General features: G+C 34.9%; 2 protein-coding genes, 1 long non-coding RNA gene and 1 pseudogene across 7 annotated transcripts; all 4 read right to left on the minus strand.

The window, feature by feature from the left end:
• Nucleotides 1-1,101: 1,101 nt before the first annotated feature.
• LOC106627238 (putative inorganic phosphate cotransporter) lies at nucleotides 1,102-5,283 on the minus strand. Of its 2 annotated transcripts, XM_070108365.1 has the most exons (6): nucleotides 5,014-5,283; nucleotides 4,876-4,929; nucleotides 4,662-4,804; nucleotides 4,001-4,409; nucleotides 3,267-3,928; nucleotides 1,102-2,253 (listed from the first exon to the last, which is right to left on the minus strand). In XM_070108365.1, exons 2-6 carry the CDS (start codon nucleotides 4,883-4,885, stop codon nucleotides 2,098-2,100), a joined length of 1,380 nt encoding a protein of 459 aa, XP_069964466.1. In that variant the 5' UTR covers nucleotides 4,886-4,929; nucleotides 5,014-5,283; the 3' UTR covers nucleotides 1,102-2,097. The 2 variants fall into 2 exon arrangements, with proteins under 2 accessions (XP_069964466.1, XP_069964464.1); XM_070108363.1 differs by lacking the exon at nucleotides 5,014-5,283 and having other exon boundaries at nucleotides 4,876-4,985.
• A 765-nt stretch (nucleotides 5,284-6,048) lies between these two features.
• Nucleotides 6,049-7,203, minus strand: LOC106627212 (putative inorganic phosphate cotransporter; annotated as a pseudogene).
• A 1,848-nt stretch (nucleotides 7,204-9,051) lies between these two features.
• On the minus strand, nucleotides 9,052-9,520 carry LOC138857019 (uncharacterized). Its single transcript, XR_011396014.1, has 2 exons — nucleotides 9,381-9,520; nucleotides 9,052-9,310 (listed from the first exon to the last, which is right to left on the minus strand). It is a non-coding gene; the product is annotated as an uncharacterized lncRNA (long non-coding RNA).
• Nucleotides 9,521-13,008: 3,488 nt separating this feature from the next.
• Nucleotides 13,009-19,001, minus strand: LOC106627252 (putative inorganic phosphate cotransporter). Of its 4 annotated transcripts, none has more exons than XM_070108117.1 (5): nucleotides 18,665-19,001; nucleotides 17,481-17,639; nucleotides 15,432-15,568; nucleotides 13,624-14,697; nucleotides 13,009-13,557 (listed from the first exon to the last, which is right to left on the minus strand). In XM_070108117.1, exons 3-5 carry the CDS (start codon nucleotides 15,465-15,467, stop codon nucleotides 13,228-13,230), a joined length of 1,440 nt encoding a protein of 479 aa, XP_069964218.1. In that variant the 5' UTR covers nucleotides 15,468-15,568; nucleotides 17,481-17,639; nucleotides 18,665-19,001; the 3' UTR covers nucleotides 13,009-13,227. The 4 variants fall into 4 exon arrangements, with proteins under 4 accessions (XP_069964218.1, XP_069964217.1, XP_014102790.2 ...); XM_070108116.1 differs by lacking the exons at nucleotides 17,481-17,639; nucleotides 18,665-19,001 and adding an exon at nucleotides 18,200-18,424 and having other exon boundaries at nucleotides 13,009-13,201; nucleotides 13,273-13,557; XM_014247315.3 differs by lacking the exon at nucleotides 17,481-17,639 and having other exon boundaries at nucleotides 18,665-18,999.
• Nucleotides 19,002-19,082: the final 81 nt, after the last annotated feature.

Consider the following 19,082-nt stretch of genomic DNA (forward strand, 5'->3'; position numbering starts at 1 on the left):
CTCTTTCTGGCCAATTAAATATTATCAACTTAAAAAAAAATTTTGTGGTCATTATTGGAGTTCTAAAAAAAGGTTTAAATGACAACATGCTTTCTTTAAACGTTAAAATAAAATTTGAGTCAAAAACCGTCACATTCGATAAATTTTATATAAATGTAAAAAGTTTAAAACAAAAATAAACTCGAAAACTCAAGATTTACTTTAAAACTGAGTGTGCCACCTCTAGATGTTTAAAAAGAAATGTTTTTTTTGTCCAAAAATTTTATTTTTTTATAATCTACAGATTTTACCTTCAGGCTAAACAAAAAACAAAATTTTTTTTTTTCGCTCCATGTGTGTATGTATTTTTGGTTGTTCGCATAAAAAGTAAAACTCAACACTCAACAAACAGCCGAACAAAAGGAATTTTAGAAACTTTACAATGAACTATTTGATATTTCTTGAACTTTGCAATATTTTTGATTAGAGTTGCCAACTATAAATCTTAAAATTAAAAAATTAGCAAAATAGAATGAAGTGACTGCCGTACATAAAAAGTCTACTAAAGTTTTCCAAACGTTGGTCGGTGAGGCTTTATTTTAAAAATATTTGTAATTGAATTGCCATCTACAATATAAAAGTTAAAATCTGGAAATAAAGCAAAATTGTACTAAAAGCAAGGTGTTTAGAAAAAGCTGTCATGAAGTGTACAAGGCTTCGGTTTTGAAACGTTTTGAAATAGAGTTGCCATCTAGGAAACTAAAAACTTAAAAAATAACTAACTAGAAAAATATCTGTCGCACGTCAAACGTTTAAGGAACTTTTCGGAATAATATTATACAGCTATATTTTAAACATATTTGGGAATAGAGTGTCCAACCAATAAAAAGTAAATCCTAAGGTAATAAAAATAATCACGCTGTTTAGACATATACTCCGCAAAAGCAAAATTATACACGCTTGCTTTGAATGTGAAATCTGAAAAGATTTTTTATTCTACAACAATATGGTGATGTGGTTAAAAATCGTGGCAGTTTGCCGCCTTCCCTGTGGAACAATGATAAGCACATACTTTACACTGCCTATAAATTTCTTGTAACTGATATTAAAAATCTTAGTAAATATAGTAAATGATTTATACTTAATTGATTGCTTAATTACATATATGGTTGTTCACCGTGTTCTATAATAAAATTGAATACGCTCATAAGATACTTGAATTAAAGTTTGCATCTTTGTTAATTATTTTCTATAGCCAACTTAACCACACGCTATTTTACATATAACAATAAAACTGTAGAAATTGTGAAATTTTTTCATTCTTGTGGTATGGTAACTTACTGTACGTAAGGCTGATTGTCTACGGTACTAAAATTTATCCCAAGTACTTGTGAAATTAAAGACGGACGTCTGTGCTTTTTTTATCTATACAATTTATTGGTGTACTTGAATCGGGAACCACCAAGTAGCACATGTTTCAAAACTAATAACATATTTTCGAAGAGATCCCCCAACCCCAACACAATATGGTTTTACAATTTTTACGACTTTTATAGCCAAAACAAACCTTCGTGTTGTTGTAGTGATATAAAATGTTAATTATAATGTAGAGTGCTGCCAAGTTGACGATTCTGAACCAGATAAAAGTCCGAACCATTCCGTCGAGGAAAATATTCTATCCGTACTTTCTGTAACGCTTATTGCCGTCATAGAACGCCATTAAAATTTTAATTTTCCACGCATATATATAAAGAAGCGATTTTCATCGTATTCGCCTATGTACTTGCTTTGACCAAGTGTTGCTCTCATTTGCTTTCGATCTCGGCATCGATCCGTCGCTTGGGGTGACCAGGAGCATGGGTAATCGGCATGGTAAAATTCGGATATTATCAAAAGCATTTTATCCGTTACTCGACTAAAGTAGTGCCTCTGCTAAGCGGTTCAAACACTTGGGATCTTCTAGAGGATCGCATGTATTATACACCTTTTTTAGCCACTGGTGAATGGAGCGAGCTCTTCTGCTACTATTGCTTCTCTTTTTTTTTTTTTTTTGAAATCATCGTTTTTTTATTAAATCATGGTTAAGTCGAAGACTTCATATGCTTTAGGGAATTGTGTTTAAGTCACTTCATTATTATCATTGTTCGGTTCATTAATCTGCAATTCGTTCCATGGCTGTGCAACCATTTGTCCAAAAACCAAATACAACAAGTTCGTCATGAAGAGGAAAGCTGCTGTAAACAAAAATATAATATTCCATTGCCAAGGATCGTTCTGAAAATATATGATATAAGGAAAGGTGTAAGAAGGGATTTTTTTTTTTTTGATTATATATTATGACGTTTTGGGCAGGGTGATTCTCTTCTAGTGCGTAATCTATTCTAAAAGAACAATGCTACTTTCTAGCATAGTAAAAGAGGCGAAAGAGGTTGGTGTTGTAGTGAACAATTGCACAACAAAGTACCTGAAGAGCACACACACAAATTCGTCGCGTCTTGAGAGCTTTAATTAAGCACTTGGAGTATTGGAGCGCCATTGCAACATTCAAGAGAACTGCTTTCCGCGAACTGCAACTAACAAATTCGCTGGTTAGGCGATGTCGCATGAAGACGATGCGTTAGCGAAAAGCTCCTTCGTTTCGATACCTACGAGCCCGGGGACAACGGAAGCAAGGGCGCCCACGTATTGAATGGAAGGACCAAGTACCTAGGGTCTTATTTGCACTTAGTATGTACAACTGATGTAATCTCGCAAAGGATAGAAGCAACTTAATATGCAATGATTTTGCTTCTAATGAAAAGGCATCACCCTCTCGGCTATGTCTAAAATTGGTGCTTTGGCGCATGGCTTCCTTTGATCTTTGTTTTTCTCAGACTACAGCAATTATCTGTATTACAATTCGGATCTCATATCGCTAGATCCTTTTGTTGAATACCGTGTCGAAAAGATGTTATAGGAAGACTCTATGAACTAGACACTACCGCGAAAACAACCAAGGTTTAAACACCAGTGCCGTTTAATTGTTTAAAAAACAACTCTACAACATATCGAAAACTTGAACCTAATTAGTCTATTTCTTTTTTTTTTGTTTTTTGTGCACACACACTACCAATTTATAACATAGGGATTAATTTGTCTCAAAAATATCGCCAGAAAATTATAACCTAAGGGTCATTCTGTTTCACGATCTAGTATCTACGGCAGATCCTCACATAACCTAAACTTTTGCTTGAACCGGTTTCAAAAACTAACGAGCAGTTACATATTTAATCCTTTAAATTACTTACCTCATTCTTTACGACTTCTGCCACAACTATCGGCGAAATGATGGCCGCTAGCATAGTAAATATACCGGTAATACCAGAGAGAAGCGGAGCAAAATTCGGCGATAAGTCATTATGATTCAAGGAACTGCCAAGCGTAAAAGTCGAAAATGCGACGACGCTGATAACGATACAGGAAATATTGCCCACCGCATTGTCCTTGGACAGCAAACTCATAGTGGCCAATGCAGTGGCGGGCACCCAGTTCGAGATCGTATTTAAAGACTTGCGGACAAGCGACAGACGCACATTTCTGACTTTCAGCAAATAATGCGAGGTAATTGTGACTACATATGTGCTGAATAGCATAATGAAAAACGGCAGCGACGATATTAAAGCATTTATATGGATTTCGTAAGCGTACATGCCGTTCAAGTAGATGGGTATTTGTTGCCCTATGGTCGCGATCGAAAAGGCGTGACTAATTTTATTTAATAGCAGCACCAAATAAGGCACTGACGTGGCTATCGCGCACCAAGGTATGGCGGCCATGCGTTTCCTGCGCATACTAAGAGTGCCGACAGATTGTATAAGCTGCTGTTCATTAGCTGATATACGTTTGGAAGTCCATGGAGATTCAGCGCCGAAGATTGACCAGAAAATGCACCACACTAAGCCGGCTAGAGCTGCAGTGAAAGTATGGAAAAAATAATAGTCTGGGGAAATTTAACTTATATCCTTAACTCACAGAATATTACCTGGCATATAAAAGGCCGCCGGCCAATATAACCGTGTCACTGATAAAAATCCGCTATTCATCAAACCCAAGGCTACACCTAACTCCGTGCCGGATTGTGAGATGCCACCCAGCAGACTTCGTTCATTGAGTGGACACCACTTGGCTAGATGCCCAAAGATTGTGGGGAATAAAATACCTTGCGCCAAGCCTTGTAACGCGCGTAGCAAAATAAAAGTGACGAAATTGCCAAAAATCAGGCTCAGTGGCAGCACTATGCTTATGAGTGAAGAGAAGAAGAGACAACAGAACAAGAGTTTGACGCTACCATACGCACTACAGATATAGCCGCTAGGTATTTGTACCAAAATTGCGCCCCAATAGATACTTCCCAACATAGTGGACTTTTCGTGCGGCGTCAGCGAGTAACCCTGTCAACAAAACAAAGAAAAATTTAGAAATTCTATTTAACAGAGAGATTATCGCGGGAGAGACGAAACGATGCACAAATCATCAAATCGAAAAAGGTTTAGGTGAAAACCATTTGTGACCGATTGACCTCACCCCTAAGCGAACTACTATATCAAAATCTAGCGTCTATTTTTATCAAAGGCATAATTCATGAATCTACTCGTCGCTTCCAACATCAATCTCTCTCAAAACTACAGATTTCTTTTACATACCTCTGGCATAAAGTGAGCGTACGTGCCGTTGGCGGCTGTGAGTACAACAATAACTTCAGGAACATTGGTACGCTGATGTAAGGTCAATACCAAAGATGTGAACAACAGCAAAATTTGGGTGTAACGGACTGGAAAGGAGCAGCCTAGAAACAATTTTTTTTTCTAGAGCGTCAGCTTTCTGCGTTTACGTGTCATCCCAATTTTCAATACTTACCTAGGCACATACTCAATAATCTCTTAACGGTTGTAGACAATGCTCCTCATCCTTCTTTTTGTATGAAATTTCGATACAGAATATGAGAAGTGAGATAGAGATTGTCGTGTAAAAATATACATTTTAGATTACACATACCAATTTTGTTTACACTTTCCAATATAATGAAGTTGAAATGTGTTGAAATTTTCAATACATGAAATTTGAACACAATTCGATTTCATTCATGTTGTCAAAAGTACAGAGGTAGTAAAGCAAAAACTTTAAAAATTTTCTTTAAATCATCAGCCTGTTCTGTAGCAGCAATGCTCTATCGTCTTTTCTAGATTTCGATGTGTTAGTTCCAGGATGGGCTCTTTAAAGAGTTTTACTTTTAATATAATTAATCGATGACTCTTCTTGACCTCTTAAAATTTTTCTTTTAGAAATAGTTACTTAGAGACAGATAAGTAGGCGTACCTGAATCATCTTAGCGAGGCTCACTTAAGAATCAAATTTCATGTTCTGGTTGAAGGTGTTTCTATAATTCTTGATGAGTTCCACGATTCTTGTATTGTTAGCACACAATGTGGCAGCATCCCTTCTTCGAGTTTATCTAACCCTTATAAAAGAAAACTAAATACGTAAAGCGACTCATAGTCTCATTTATTAGAAAGATTCTGTGTAATAATAAAGAAGCATAAAGCTAAGCACCTCTTTATACCTAATAGGAAAATAAATTGACAGAAATAATTACAAGTACGCTTTTGCCGAGTTATAATTTCCCTCAGCGTCCTTTTGCAAATGATTTAGGTATTTTGGTACGGGCCTATCATTGGAATGTTGAAATCTTCTGCTATTTCTGTGATGCCAACGCGATGATTTGCCAGCACTATATCTTGAACTTTTTTTTATCGACATTAACAAAGGTGGATGCACCACAACTCAAGCAGTTAAGTTTTCGATGACGTCAATCTTCACTGAATGCTTTGTGCCGCTCAAAAACTTGTGTTCGTGATGAAGTAGACTCCCCAAAATATTTCTGAAACATTTTCAAACATTTCGTAGCCATGATTTCATGATAAACTCTTTTTCTATGGTAAAACCTTCAAAGATTTCATCGTAAAGAAACAGCTGCCAAAAAGACACTAATTTACAAATGGAGATAAAACTTCACACCAACATACAAAAAATATTTATCGATTCGGTTTGGGCGCAATTTAAACGGATCAGCATTAGCTTTATAAATTTAAGCTTTAGAACTATTGACACTTTAATAAATATTAAAGAGTTTTTTTATTTATCCAATGGTTATGTCCAATGGTTGTGCCACCATTTCTCCAAAAATTATCTAAAGCAGGTTTCCTAAAAACAATAAAGCAGCGATTATCAGAAAAATTATGTTCCACTGCGAGCGACCGTTCTTAAAATTTTATATTTTATACACAATATATCTGAAATCTCTTGAAGATACCCACTTCATTCTTAACGATCTCCGCCACAGCGATTGGTGAAATCACACCCATGCCGGTCACGACCATATTGGTCATACCAACCAACATACCACCGATATTCGGCGAGAGATCAACATGATTTAGCGAACTGCCGACAGCTGTGACCAAGTGTGACGTCACAAACATGAGGAAAAATGGCAGCGTCGAGAGCACAGCATTCACATGTGTCTCATAATCATACAGACCATTAAAATATAGTGGTATTTGTTGCATCAGAGTGAAGGTGCTCAGGCCATGACTCAACTTGACCAGTCGCAAGACTAGATAAGGCACAGAGGTTAGAATGACGCAACAAGGGGCGCCGACCATATCGCACCAGCTACACGTGTTGGAAGCAAACACGAAAATTACGTACAATATCATAACAAAAGAAATTACAACAAACTCACGCACCAGACACATAAAAATTGCCGTCCAACCGAGCGGCGTCACTACCACCAAACCACTACATAAGAAACCCAATGCCATATCAAATCCCGATTGCGATACACCACCCAACAGACTGCGTTCTTTCAGTGCACACCACTTGGCGAGATGTCCATAGACGTCGGGAAAAATAATGCCTTGCGCACAGTCTTGCAGCACGCGACACGCTATAAATGCCTCTTAACCGCAAGATGAGTACGTAAGGTAGAGCCAAACTAATAAGTGAAGAACCGAGTACGCAGCACAGCAGCAACTTGACGGTACCGTAATGACTACTCAGGTAGCCGCTGAATAGTTGCACTGAGAAGGTGCCCCAAAATATGCTGCCCAACATGCTGGAACGCTGATCTGGTGTCAAGGATGCGTAGTCCTATTATGAAGATAAAGGGAATTATTTTATATGGGCGGTATGTTACTAAATAGGGTAATTTGTGTTTTCTTTTATACGATTCTTCCCATTTAGTGATATTTTTGTCAAAGTCTTCTAACTACATTATTGGATCACGGTCGTTTTTATCTGTATAGGGTTCATAGATATCGCAGATTTACAGCTTTTTTTCTCACGTGGAAAATGCTTCTACTCGCACTGTTGAAGTTGTTGGATGATAATGATGATTCAAAACAACGAGGATTATAGGTAAATAATCTAGCCCCAAAATCGCGGACTTTTGAAACTACATTCATTTTTTAAACAATTCTTCTTCTTGTACCTACCATTTAATTTGTTAAGCACAACTACGGCAACGGAAAAATTGTCACGCTGATGGAAAACCAATAGTATTGCGGTAAACATCAGCAGCACTTGGGTATAGCATGCAGGTATTATGAATCCTGAAAGCAAAAAATTTTGTTAGAATTTAATTCATACTACGTTAAAAATATTTCTATTGACCCAATCAACGCATTATTGATTTACATTGCATTGTGTCCCTTAGAAGCAGGTAGACAGTAGATCTAGTAGCTGCCAGAAAGCGGCTGCATTTATACTGGGTACCAGACCATACGGGCGGTCCATGAAACGACGAGGATAAGATTGTCACAGGTGCCATCCGCATGACTACCGAACCCGTTCAAGAAATACGTAAATCGTTAAAAACGATGCACAATGAAATTTCCGAAAGAGCTGACAGACCGATCAAAATGAGATAGAAAGCCCTAGGGCCATGCAAGATCGTCAAGATCATGTGCAAAGGAATAGCTCACTGGCATCACATACCAGTCTTTAACCTTTCAAGGCAATCAGAGAATTTCTTTTAGTATTTGGCAGCGTTTGTAGACATTAAATATTTAGAAATATATAAATATGTTGTGGAAGATCGTTGATAAAATATTTAACACAAAAGTTTTTTACTGTGTAGACTTGAGAGAACTTTCACCGTTTGCAGAGAAGTGAGTCATAAGTTCATTCAAATTAATTCAGATTTATTATTTTTCATATATTTTTCGCTGTATTGACTACAAATTGCACAATTGGTGCCAATGTTATTTCAATTTCATGAACTCACATCCGTTTGTCACAGTATAAAGATCATCAAGGTGAAACCTTAACTCTTAACTCAATTTCAATAGAATTTAATTTTGTATGCAATTAGATTCTTTCAATTTAAAAAAATAACTCATCAAACTATTAGAGTATAATAAAAATTAACTATTGCCCAATTTAGTTTTTAGCTCGTATTGGAGCATATTGTTAGTTATATATGTAGTTTCCCATTTATATACCCATGTCTCGTCATCAGTAATGACTCGTTTGTTAAATGTAGGGTTACGTTAGCAAGCATTTTTTTGCGACCTCTATTCGACGCTTGTTTTGCAAAACAATCAAGCCTTTTGGTACGAGTCCAGCATTGACATGCCCCATACCCAAATCGTTAACCAAAATGCCTTGAGTCGATCCATAAGGAGACCCTCTGATATATTTCTAATGCCAACACGAGGTTTTCAAGCAATATTTTATAAACTTTTCCGATGTTATCGTCATTAACAACGATATAACGACTTTCATGAGGCCAGTTTTCACGATCCTCGCCGAATGCTTTATGCCAATCCAATACTTATGTTGATGATAAAATAAGTTCCACAAAATACTTTTGCACTATTTTTAACGATTCCGTAGCCGCAATTCTATTGGAAATAAAAATTTTCAAGCAAACTGGATGTTCAGTTTTTCTATGGAAAATATCGCCAAACAAACAGCTGTCAAACACAAACTAACTGACATAGAGAACTTCACACTAACATAAAAAAAGTTGGCACATAAATTTTTTGAATTTTATTGCCTTGAATAACACATAAACATAAAATATAAAAATCCACTATTATGAATACAACAATGGATTTTCTAATAGAAAACTCTGAATTTGAAAAAAAAAGCACAAAAGACTTTGGACACAAACTTGCTTCTTCTATGCATATTACCAAAATGTCAAGTGATAAGGCATGCTATAAACTTACAGTTAATCATCCAACACCTCACTGGCCATTTTGAATTAAGTCGAACAATTTCGTCACCATTTCTGCAATTAAATTATGTTCTTAATTATATATTTTAAAATATAATTCTCAAAGTGCTTCAAAACAACGCACAAATTTGCAACACCAAACTATTATGCCAGTCGCCACCAACTGCAACAAATCAACGCTTTGTTGTTGCCTTCACTTGTTAACCACTTGTAAGGAAACCAGTTCGTAGTGATCGCTTCGCAGAGAGTCTGAAACTCAATTGACTGGATATTAAATAATTCAACTCACAAATTTACTTATTCACTTAGAAGCTGTTGCATGAAAATTTAATTGAAAATGAAAAAAACAGCTGCGCCCTAATTAAGAAAACATTTAATGGAAAATGTGAAACAATAAAAAACGCAATCTTTACAATACTATTGTCTTAACTCACACATGTCACTTCATTACCCCCGCACGCATACTTTACAGCGCAGCACAAAAAGGAGAAAACACTTGTGTTTACAAAGCACTAAAGTGCTGATAATTCTGCTGTAAATACTTATACTTTTCGATTAATTGAAATAAGCAGTTATAAAATCAAATTTTATCAATCAGAAAAATTGCATGTTAATGATTTCTGTAACACATGCACAAGAACGTGTGTTGTCGTACATAGGTTCAAGATCTGAAAACTTCTTAATTCTTAATTAGACTGAATTTTTGTAGCACGTATCCAGAGAATGTTGATGAGGCAAGGAGGGATTGGGGCGCACCGCCACATAATTATTTCAGATATATATTTTATTTATCGAATTCAGTTTGAAAACGATTATAGGTATGAATTTATTGGTATATATATTATATTACGAAAATAATTCATAAATGCATCAGTATTTTTCAATACAAATTAAGCAACATATCAATATATTATGAGCCCTCACTTGACACGCCTATGTGCATGGTGGCAAGCCAACGAAATAACGGCGAGTTCGCGCGGACATTGTGTTGTTGAAAAAAACCAAATGACGACTTTGCCGACAAACATACATATTTATATACATACATACAAACGAGCTCGCATACATATTGACGCCAAATGTTGCGCATCGTCGCGGAGTTGACAAAATTTGTTTCAATCGACAATTTTGCGACAATGTCGATCGGCTATGTTGTCTCGATTGTCCTTTTTGCAGTGCTTTGCTATTGAAAGTTGACTTATGCTCTTTTGAAATATTGCGATTACCAATTGGGCTGCATTTTCATAGCGTCGTATTTAGATAAAATGGGCTAAATCGAAAAACTATGAAACAATGATAATAAGTAAACATATAAAAGTACTATATGCAGTGTGCTTAGAATATATAGAAGAAGTTAATGATTTCATATGAATGTCAATTTGATATAAATTTTATAATTTAATGCCATAAATAGTGCATAATATGCAAAAATATAAATATTATTTAAACTCGCTAAGAGGTCATGTTGCCAATTCTCCTTTTTGAAGTGAACATCAGACAAATTCTTCAATTTCTGATTTTTAGCAAATGTTGTGAGGAAGCAGCTTGCGAGGGGGATGGTAGGATTTTTAGTGGTGGCTGTCAAATTGTAAAATTGAATTTTTCTCGTTTTACTCAATTCATTTATTTCGCATATGCGTAGGAATTCTATATGAAAACCAAATGTGGCTTACCAGGCGCACAGAAAAAATAGCGCGGCGCAGAGTTATGAACGAGCGCACTTTGCTTTGAAGCAGACGCACGTTCCTTATGAATGAATTTGTTGTCGTTGTAATATGAAATACTTAGAAAATAAGCCGCGAGTTCGCTTGAATATTATTGGCCGATGATGGTGCGTCTACGTGTTTTTGTCACTTGCGCGAATGTTTGATTTTTTGCGAAAGACATATTGAGGGACATACATATGTACATATGTGTACATATATGCAAATATATTTGGACATGCGAATGAACGAAGGCAATTTCAAGAATATTCACATATAGACATATAAACATTGAAGCAAGTAAACAACAATAGCCGTTTGAGTTCACAGATTAGACATAAAAGTTTGAATATTGTCTGTGGTGCTGCTTGTATAGCAGACTTCTTTATTGCAACGTGAAATATTTTGCCTAAGTTCAAATCCAATCATATATTATATAGTTCTTTTTTATTTTTATAACCCTTTTTTATGAATTGATATTTGAATTCTATTTTAATATTATTTCCCTGATTATTAAATTTTCCTGTCAGAAGTCAATTTCTTTCGTTTTTATTATTTCAATTTTTGTTTATGCGCATATCAGAGAACATCTGTGCATATGTATGTATATACATTTTGCTTATAGAGTGGTGTAGTTCGTTGCGTAAATTGACAGCTGTGGTGACATTTTATTTTCGAACTTGCGCGTTTTCGATGTTCCTTCTTAGCAATTAACATTTTAGTACTGCTAACATTTGCTCCTTCTCTATTCATTTACGTTCTCTGGAAACAGTGCTTAAAACTCGTCTTGTTGGCACTAGGGAGATAAAAGATGATACTCTTATTGGATATAAGCTCCACTCAACACATTTTGGTTAATGTTTTGGGTATGAAGCGTATCAATACTAGACACATACCAAAAGACCTGAATGCGAAAACAATGTCGACTAGCGGTCACAAAAAAGATGTTTGACACCTTAGCTGAAGACCCTACATTCATAAAACGCATCATTACTGCTTAAGAGGCGTGGGTTTATGAACACGTCATTATCTTCATCATGATCATTTGAAACAGATTCTACGTATACCACTATTCTGTTTCTGGCATAATACTTTAGAGAGTTAACCCCATAACACTTAGAACGAAACGTCGGAGACCCTATAAAATATATACATATATAAACAAGAAAATATGCTTGCTTCGGTGCAACCCTTCTCATATAGAAAAGAAAGTTCAGTTTGTATGGCAGCTATTTGCTATAGTGGTCCGATCTGAATAATTTATTCGGAGATTGCACTATTATCTGAGACAATAACCCCAGCTAAATTTCGTGAAGATATCTCGTCAAATTAAAAATTTTCCATACATCCATACACTTGATTCCGATCGTTCAGTATGTATGGCAGCTATATGCATTAGTCAATTTAGGCATGTCCGTCTGTCTGTCTATCTGCATATACCCGAACTAGACTCTCAGATTTTAAGCTATCAACCTGAAATTTTACACACTTTTTACTGCCTCAAGAAGCTGCTCATTTGTCGGAACTGCCGTTGCAAACTGACTAAAATGAAGTTGGTGTTAAGAAACTTTTTATCTTTGATTTGTATTATAGCTTCAGTTAATATCCGATTTCTCAATTTTATGAAGTCATAAAATGGAAATGGGAATTTTATAAAAAAGCAAAGGCAGGCGTTGAAAACAACAGTTCATTATGATAAGATTGCATTTCTCACCTGTGTTTAAACGAATGAATTGTTTACCTTTCGCAATCACGAACTATTTTCAACCCTGAGTTTAGTGGCTGCAATTAAGATAGCACTCCCGACAATCTCAATATAATCGGAATTATAATAAAAGACTATGACACACAAGAAAGTATTAAATGAAGTCTCTAGTTAGATAAAAATAAATTTGTTTATCAGCTGCAATTAGACAGTTGAAAACAAATATTTGAACTTCATAAATGGACGCATTGACAACTGTCTGACTTCAGATCAGCATAGAGAGTAGTGACAGCTACTGTAAACATTTTTTTACCATGTTAGTCTACCGGTAAATAAATAAAAAATTTTCATGTTTCTGCTGAATATTTTAATAACTTTGCCTAGACGCACTTAGTGAGTTATGGTACATTATTTGCTATTGAAGATATAGTTTACACACAATAATTACAACTGAACTACACTCACGCCTTCTTAAGAAGTATATCTCATTTTAACATATCTCTTACATTTTCAAATGACTAAGGTTGGTTTTATATTCTAAAACAAAAAAACAAAAGAAACCGTTAATCATGTTTCCCCTGCGGATTAGCGGTCACACCGTTCTGTACCTCTTCCTCGTCATTACACTTAAGTTCAGTCTTTGATGTTTCCAATTTTAAATTCTCTGGCTCGGCCAACTCAAACGCATTATTTAAAGTACCGTTAGGTGTAACTTTATAAGTAGTTAGTTTTTCCGTGGTAACAATGCAACTCTCCATATTATCATGCATCAAAAAGTCTGGTGCATCCCATGGTTGTGTTAACGCAGATCCGAATATAATATAAATCAAATTTCCAAAGAAGAATATTGCTGCTGAAATAATAAAAACAATTTGCCAAAGCGCGCGATCGTGCTGAAAGAGAGAGGAGCGAGAGAGATTAAAGTTATAAACGCGCGGTGTCTTTTTAGCAACACTCACCTCATCCGTTACAATGACGCCGACCAATAGCGGTGTTACGATTGGCACAAAATTGGCGATGGTATTGACAATGCCCATCAGTACACCTGCATGATTCGAAGACAAATCGATCGTATTCAAGGTGCTGCCAATTGTAGCGCCCGCATTAAAGCCGACATTCAAGACCATCAATACGATCGCCAGCGTCTTTTGTTCTTCATCCAGAAAACCAATGGCGATCATTAAGCTGGCCGGTACCCACAAGGCAATCGTGTTGCACACTTTACGCAAAACCGTTAGCGTAAGCAAGCCTTTGGACATGACAAAATCGGCGCTGAAGAGAAAAACGAAAGTCAAGCAAAACATTGCCATATATGGCAATGCCGAGAAGAGTGCATTACTCTTTATATTCATATTCAATACGCCCGCCATGTAGGAGGGTATTTGTGCTTGCAGTGTTGTGTAGCCCCAAGCTTGTGCACAGCGCACCACCAGCAGACTGAGGAATGGCACCGAGGTGAAAATCGCCAACCATGGCACCGGTATATTCTGTTTATGGAAATTATCTTCACGCATCAGATCGGACTCGATATACTGACGTTCTTCAGGCGTTATAAAGCGTGCCGAAGGCGCATTATCATAACCAAAGAATAGCCAAAGTATACACCAAAGGAAGCAGGCGCCACCCGATACGTACGATATACCAGGCCAACCAATCGAACTGCTCGCAATGAGACCACTTGCACCCATGGACATAATAATGCCAAAATCGGTGCCGCAGTGACTGACGGTACCCAAAAAATTGCGTTCCCTTTGCGGTGACCATTTGCCCAGGTGTTGGTGTATAGCCGGAAAAACCACACCCTGTGCGAGACCCATTATAATGCGTATCGCACAGTAAGCTTGCCATCCACCAAGTGGTATTAATATCGGCGTTAACACACTGCAAATGGCTGAGCAAAAAGTCGAGCCCAACATTACGACTTTGGAGCCGAAACGCCGACTAAGGTAACCACCAGGGAATTGTGTAATGACATAGCCCCAAAAAAAACTTGAAATGATGAGTGATTTGTGCGTTTCATTCCAATCGTATTCCTGAAACGAAAGTAGAGCAAAGTGGAAGAGATAATTTGATTAGACTTATTTATAACGAGATAATTCACAAGTTATACACAAAACAATTAACAATTTTTAAAATACTATAAATTGAAAAAAAAAAATAATTTCCCACTCTCAAAAAGCGCAAACGTAGATCATGAAAATCTTGAGCTTAAACCTAGTATTAGTCAAGAAAAATACGATAGTATTGAAGGGATTTAATATGCAACTAGATTCAGAAATCCCTGATAAGCTCCTTCAAAACACTTTTTATCTCTCTCCCAAATTTGTTCAACCATAACATATGTCGCATGTCGCATAACAGCTCTCTATATTTATATACTTACATATTTAAGTACATTTTTCCTGTATTTCCTTAATTATAATTTAACAGTTATTAAAAGTATTTTCCAAGTTCTGTATTTTGATAACAGTAGTCTTGAAATTTAAAAGGAACCTCAAACTATTTAAATTTAATTAAAACTTTTCTCATAACTTTTGAGTTTAAGAAAGAATTACTTATCAAAAGTACCAAATATAAAGTTTCTACAATTTTGTGGCGTTTAACATCTTCCAAGTGGGATACCTTTGATACGAGAATCAGCCCTTTGACCTAACCTAGCCTTACATTAAGGATACAGTGAGTCCCTGAATATAATATTATTGTCTTATGATATAGATCGTTTCCACACAATTTAACACAAATAATTAATGCACTGAGTGCCTCTTACCGGAAAATTTGGATTTGTTGTATTAGCATTGGTCATAGCCACCACCGAAACGGACACATTTATTCGACTAAAATAGACGACCACAATATTGAAGAATATCAGCAATGCCTGAAGATGGCGTATGCCAAACCAAGGTCCTAAAAATAATAAAAAGAAGTTATAATTAAAATCCTTACTTAATTTAAGTTATCATATCATAGGTTTTATTTACATATGTCATATGAATATGTATGTTACTACTAGTCTTATTTGTATACCGTTATGTTTACAATACACTGAAACACCGAAATTTTCAACACCCCATCAAAGCATGCGCGGTAATCACGATAAGATTTTGATCACCCGTAAAGTAATCACCATTGTATACATGACCGATTAAGCGTGTTTTGGTTAATCCATTTATCTTTACACTTTAATACAAGTGAAAATACTTGAATTACTATATAATGGTTTTATGGCAATTAGCTTATCGCTGAATGAACTTATAGAGGAACCCAATTGAAGGTGTGTTTGTTATAGTTAATATTTGATAATACTTAATTATTGTATAGGGTATAACCAAACTTTTAAACAAATCTACAAGTATAATCTGTTTCCATAAGAGAAAGTTTCTAGCAAATTTAGATATTTAAAGAAAACCTTGATATGACATATAATTTATTGCTTATTTTTTATTAGTTCGATTTCATATCGACTACTACGATTTTTTACAGACGATATTTGGCGACTTTTGAACTATACATTTATCATAAAAGCACCATATAGTTTAGGCGAGAATTGGTAATTGATATTGTATTACAAACATAATGGCAATTTGTGCAAAATATGGAAATAGAAATGGTTCAACATCAGAGCCTCTGATAACATTTTGTCTGCGCTTGAAGAGATTAAAACATATGCATGCAATAATTTAGCAAGAGAGAGCTTCTGGCGTAAACCGGTGTAATCGCTGCCTCCCTTAATTTTATTATGCCAGTTTATGTGATTTATATCAACTGATCGTTCGATTCGCAATCCTCCAAAATTTTACATTAATAATTATTACAAATTACATAATTTGTTATATCCACATATATGTATATGCGAGGTTCAAAAATTATTATATAGGATGTATTTGAGCTGGGTGAAGGTCTGCACTGATTGAATCTATTTTTGGCACCAATCCACATTTTATTCGATAAAGCATTCATACTTGATTACAGTTACATATAGTACTTATTGGCCGATATATGCGATATGGAATTAACCAGAGCAATGAAAATCTTTAAATTCGATAAATGGGACTTGGAAAAGATATACCCTAATATCAATAAATCAATCCATTTTAAGAACGGAGCTACCACATGTCTGAGGTACTATTCGTGCTATATTTTAGTTAAAGCTAAACTATCTACTACAAAAGGTGTAATTTAAGCTAAATATCTCAATTTTTATTTAATATATCGCTTCCTTTACAAATGAACGAACGTTCGGACCGATACCTGACCTAACAGAATCATAATACTAGTATTATGTAACATATAGCCTGTTAGGGGGTTTACATTATCACATTAGCAAAATGCACAAAAACTGGCATAAATCATATAGCATGACACATTTTTAATAATGTGAATATAATAATAAGTAACTAAATACCGTGACTAAATTAACTGCAATATTCTAGTTTTTAAATAAGTATTGATATATTATGTAACTATTTAAAGAAAAATTAAATCGCTTGCCCAGTGACTCAATATACTAGTAAACAGAGCGATTCAGATTAGATCGTTTAAGCGCTTATATACATTTGTGAATTTCAAAAATTATACATTTATTTTTCTTATATATCCAACGTACTTATATTTGAAAATATTCATAAATTTAAAGTTGATCCGGCTAATAGTTTCGAAGATATGAGTGTATTTGTAAGAATTTTCTTAACTTAATATAATTGGCTCCCAATAATTTAAATGCGTTTCAGAATTGGTGAGGTACCGAAAAGCATACGGACCGATATATTTTTGAAAAATTTAAAATTTGACTAGTGTTTCTATCATTAACGGTATTCACCTGTTGTAATAAAAGCTGTTTTGATTTTTGGATTTTAGATCATTTTAAGCAGAAAGCAAAATCTTCCTCAATGCCAAACACGTTTTTTCGGCGCTCCTCTTGGAGATCGGATTCGAGATTTTTCAGAATATTTCACCAGTTACTAAAGTACATTAAATTCTGTAAATATTACCATATTTTTAATATATTTATTTAATAAAATGTCTCTTCAAAAAAAAAAAATGCACGAAAGAATGCGTTTTTTCGGACTTGCATGTGAATATAACTAAATATTATATATTGAAAAAATATATGTATATAGATTTATACTCTACCATTGGCATAGGCATTTTATTAATTTAATTTAGATAGCAACACTTAGCAAATGTATTTTCTTCTTATTTTCAAACGCTGTCTTTCTTCACCCGCTTGAGAAATGGGCATGTTTTTGCCCTCTTATTAAATTTAAACTTTTGATATGTTTTCAAAATTTTCTCCAGCAGAAAGTCCAGTCCAGTTCAGTTTGATCTCTTATTAATTAATCACTTTTATTTTTAATCAAAATTTTTGAACAGTTGGCAACTTTTTTCGCAAAAAATATTTTTCAACTCTTCGCAAAATGCCGCTGACGTGACGTCTTTACTTTAATATTTCATTCATCTGGCAAATGTTATGTACATGAAATTTTTAAATAGGTGACAATACTTCACAATATATTTTCATCTTTCTACTTCCTTAACCTTTTTCAATTTGAGTTGTTTGTTTATAAAATGCCATATTGTTTTGTATACAATTTTAATAGTTGGCAACTTTTAATTTTTTTTTTAGTTTTAAAACAGCCAAGCACTTTATTAACAATCAACAAAATTTATTTAATTCTGATCAAATTTCCTTTACTCTTCTTATTATTTCGTGCAGTTATTACGAGCGTGACGCAATTTTGTTATGTAACACAATGTCGTTGCAATCAATCGAATTTACTACCGTATATAAAGAAGTTTCACACAGAAAAGCAGATAAAATATTTTTTAGTCGTGATTGATTTACTATTTATAACTGTACTTTTTTAGAAGCACTGCGACTTCTTCACTTTATTTCAACATTTTAATGATAAACAAATATAAAAAATAATTATTCAAGGTAATAATCATTAAATTCTTTGATACTGATCATTTTTAATTTAAAGAATTTGTTCACTTTTCTACCTCGAACTAGTGTTGTTGTCATATCTGCTGACGCACTACCCCCAGCACATCAAAACAGCTAAAACAGCGAGTGTCTTTTAGTAACTGGGCGCAACAATGTGTAGAAATTTCAACAGCAACTTAATATTAATTTTTAATTTTAATCTCCGCTATCATTAAGTTGTTGCTAGTTTTTATGCCACACACACAGGCACACTCGGAAATCGCGACGGAAATTTCGAACTTTATGCGCCGCTGGCAAGTAGTGAACTAAATATTCTGCATTTCTAGATTGCTCAGTCCATTGAGATATCCTTGATATAAATATGAAGACGTTGTGGCTAATCTTATAAACAAAATAGCCGTTATAAAATAGTTTATTGCCTAGAACGCTTGCGCACGCCAAAGCACAGACCGGTTGCGTCTTATCATTTCGTTT

This window comes from Bactrocera oleae, chromosome 4, assembly GCF_042242935.1.
Source record: "Bactrocera oleae isolate idBacOlea1 chromosome 4, idBacOlea1, whole genome shotgun sequence".
Taxonomy (NCBI): Eukaryota; Metazoa; Arthropoda; class Insecta; order Diptera; family Tephritidae; genus Bactrocera; species Bactrocera oleae.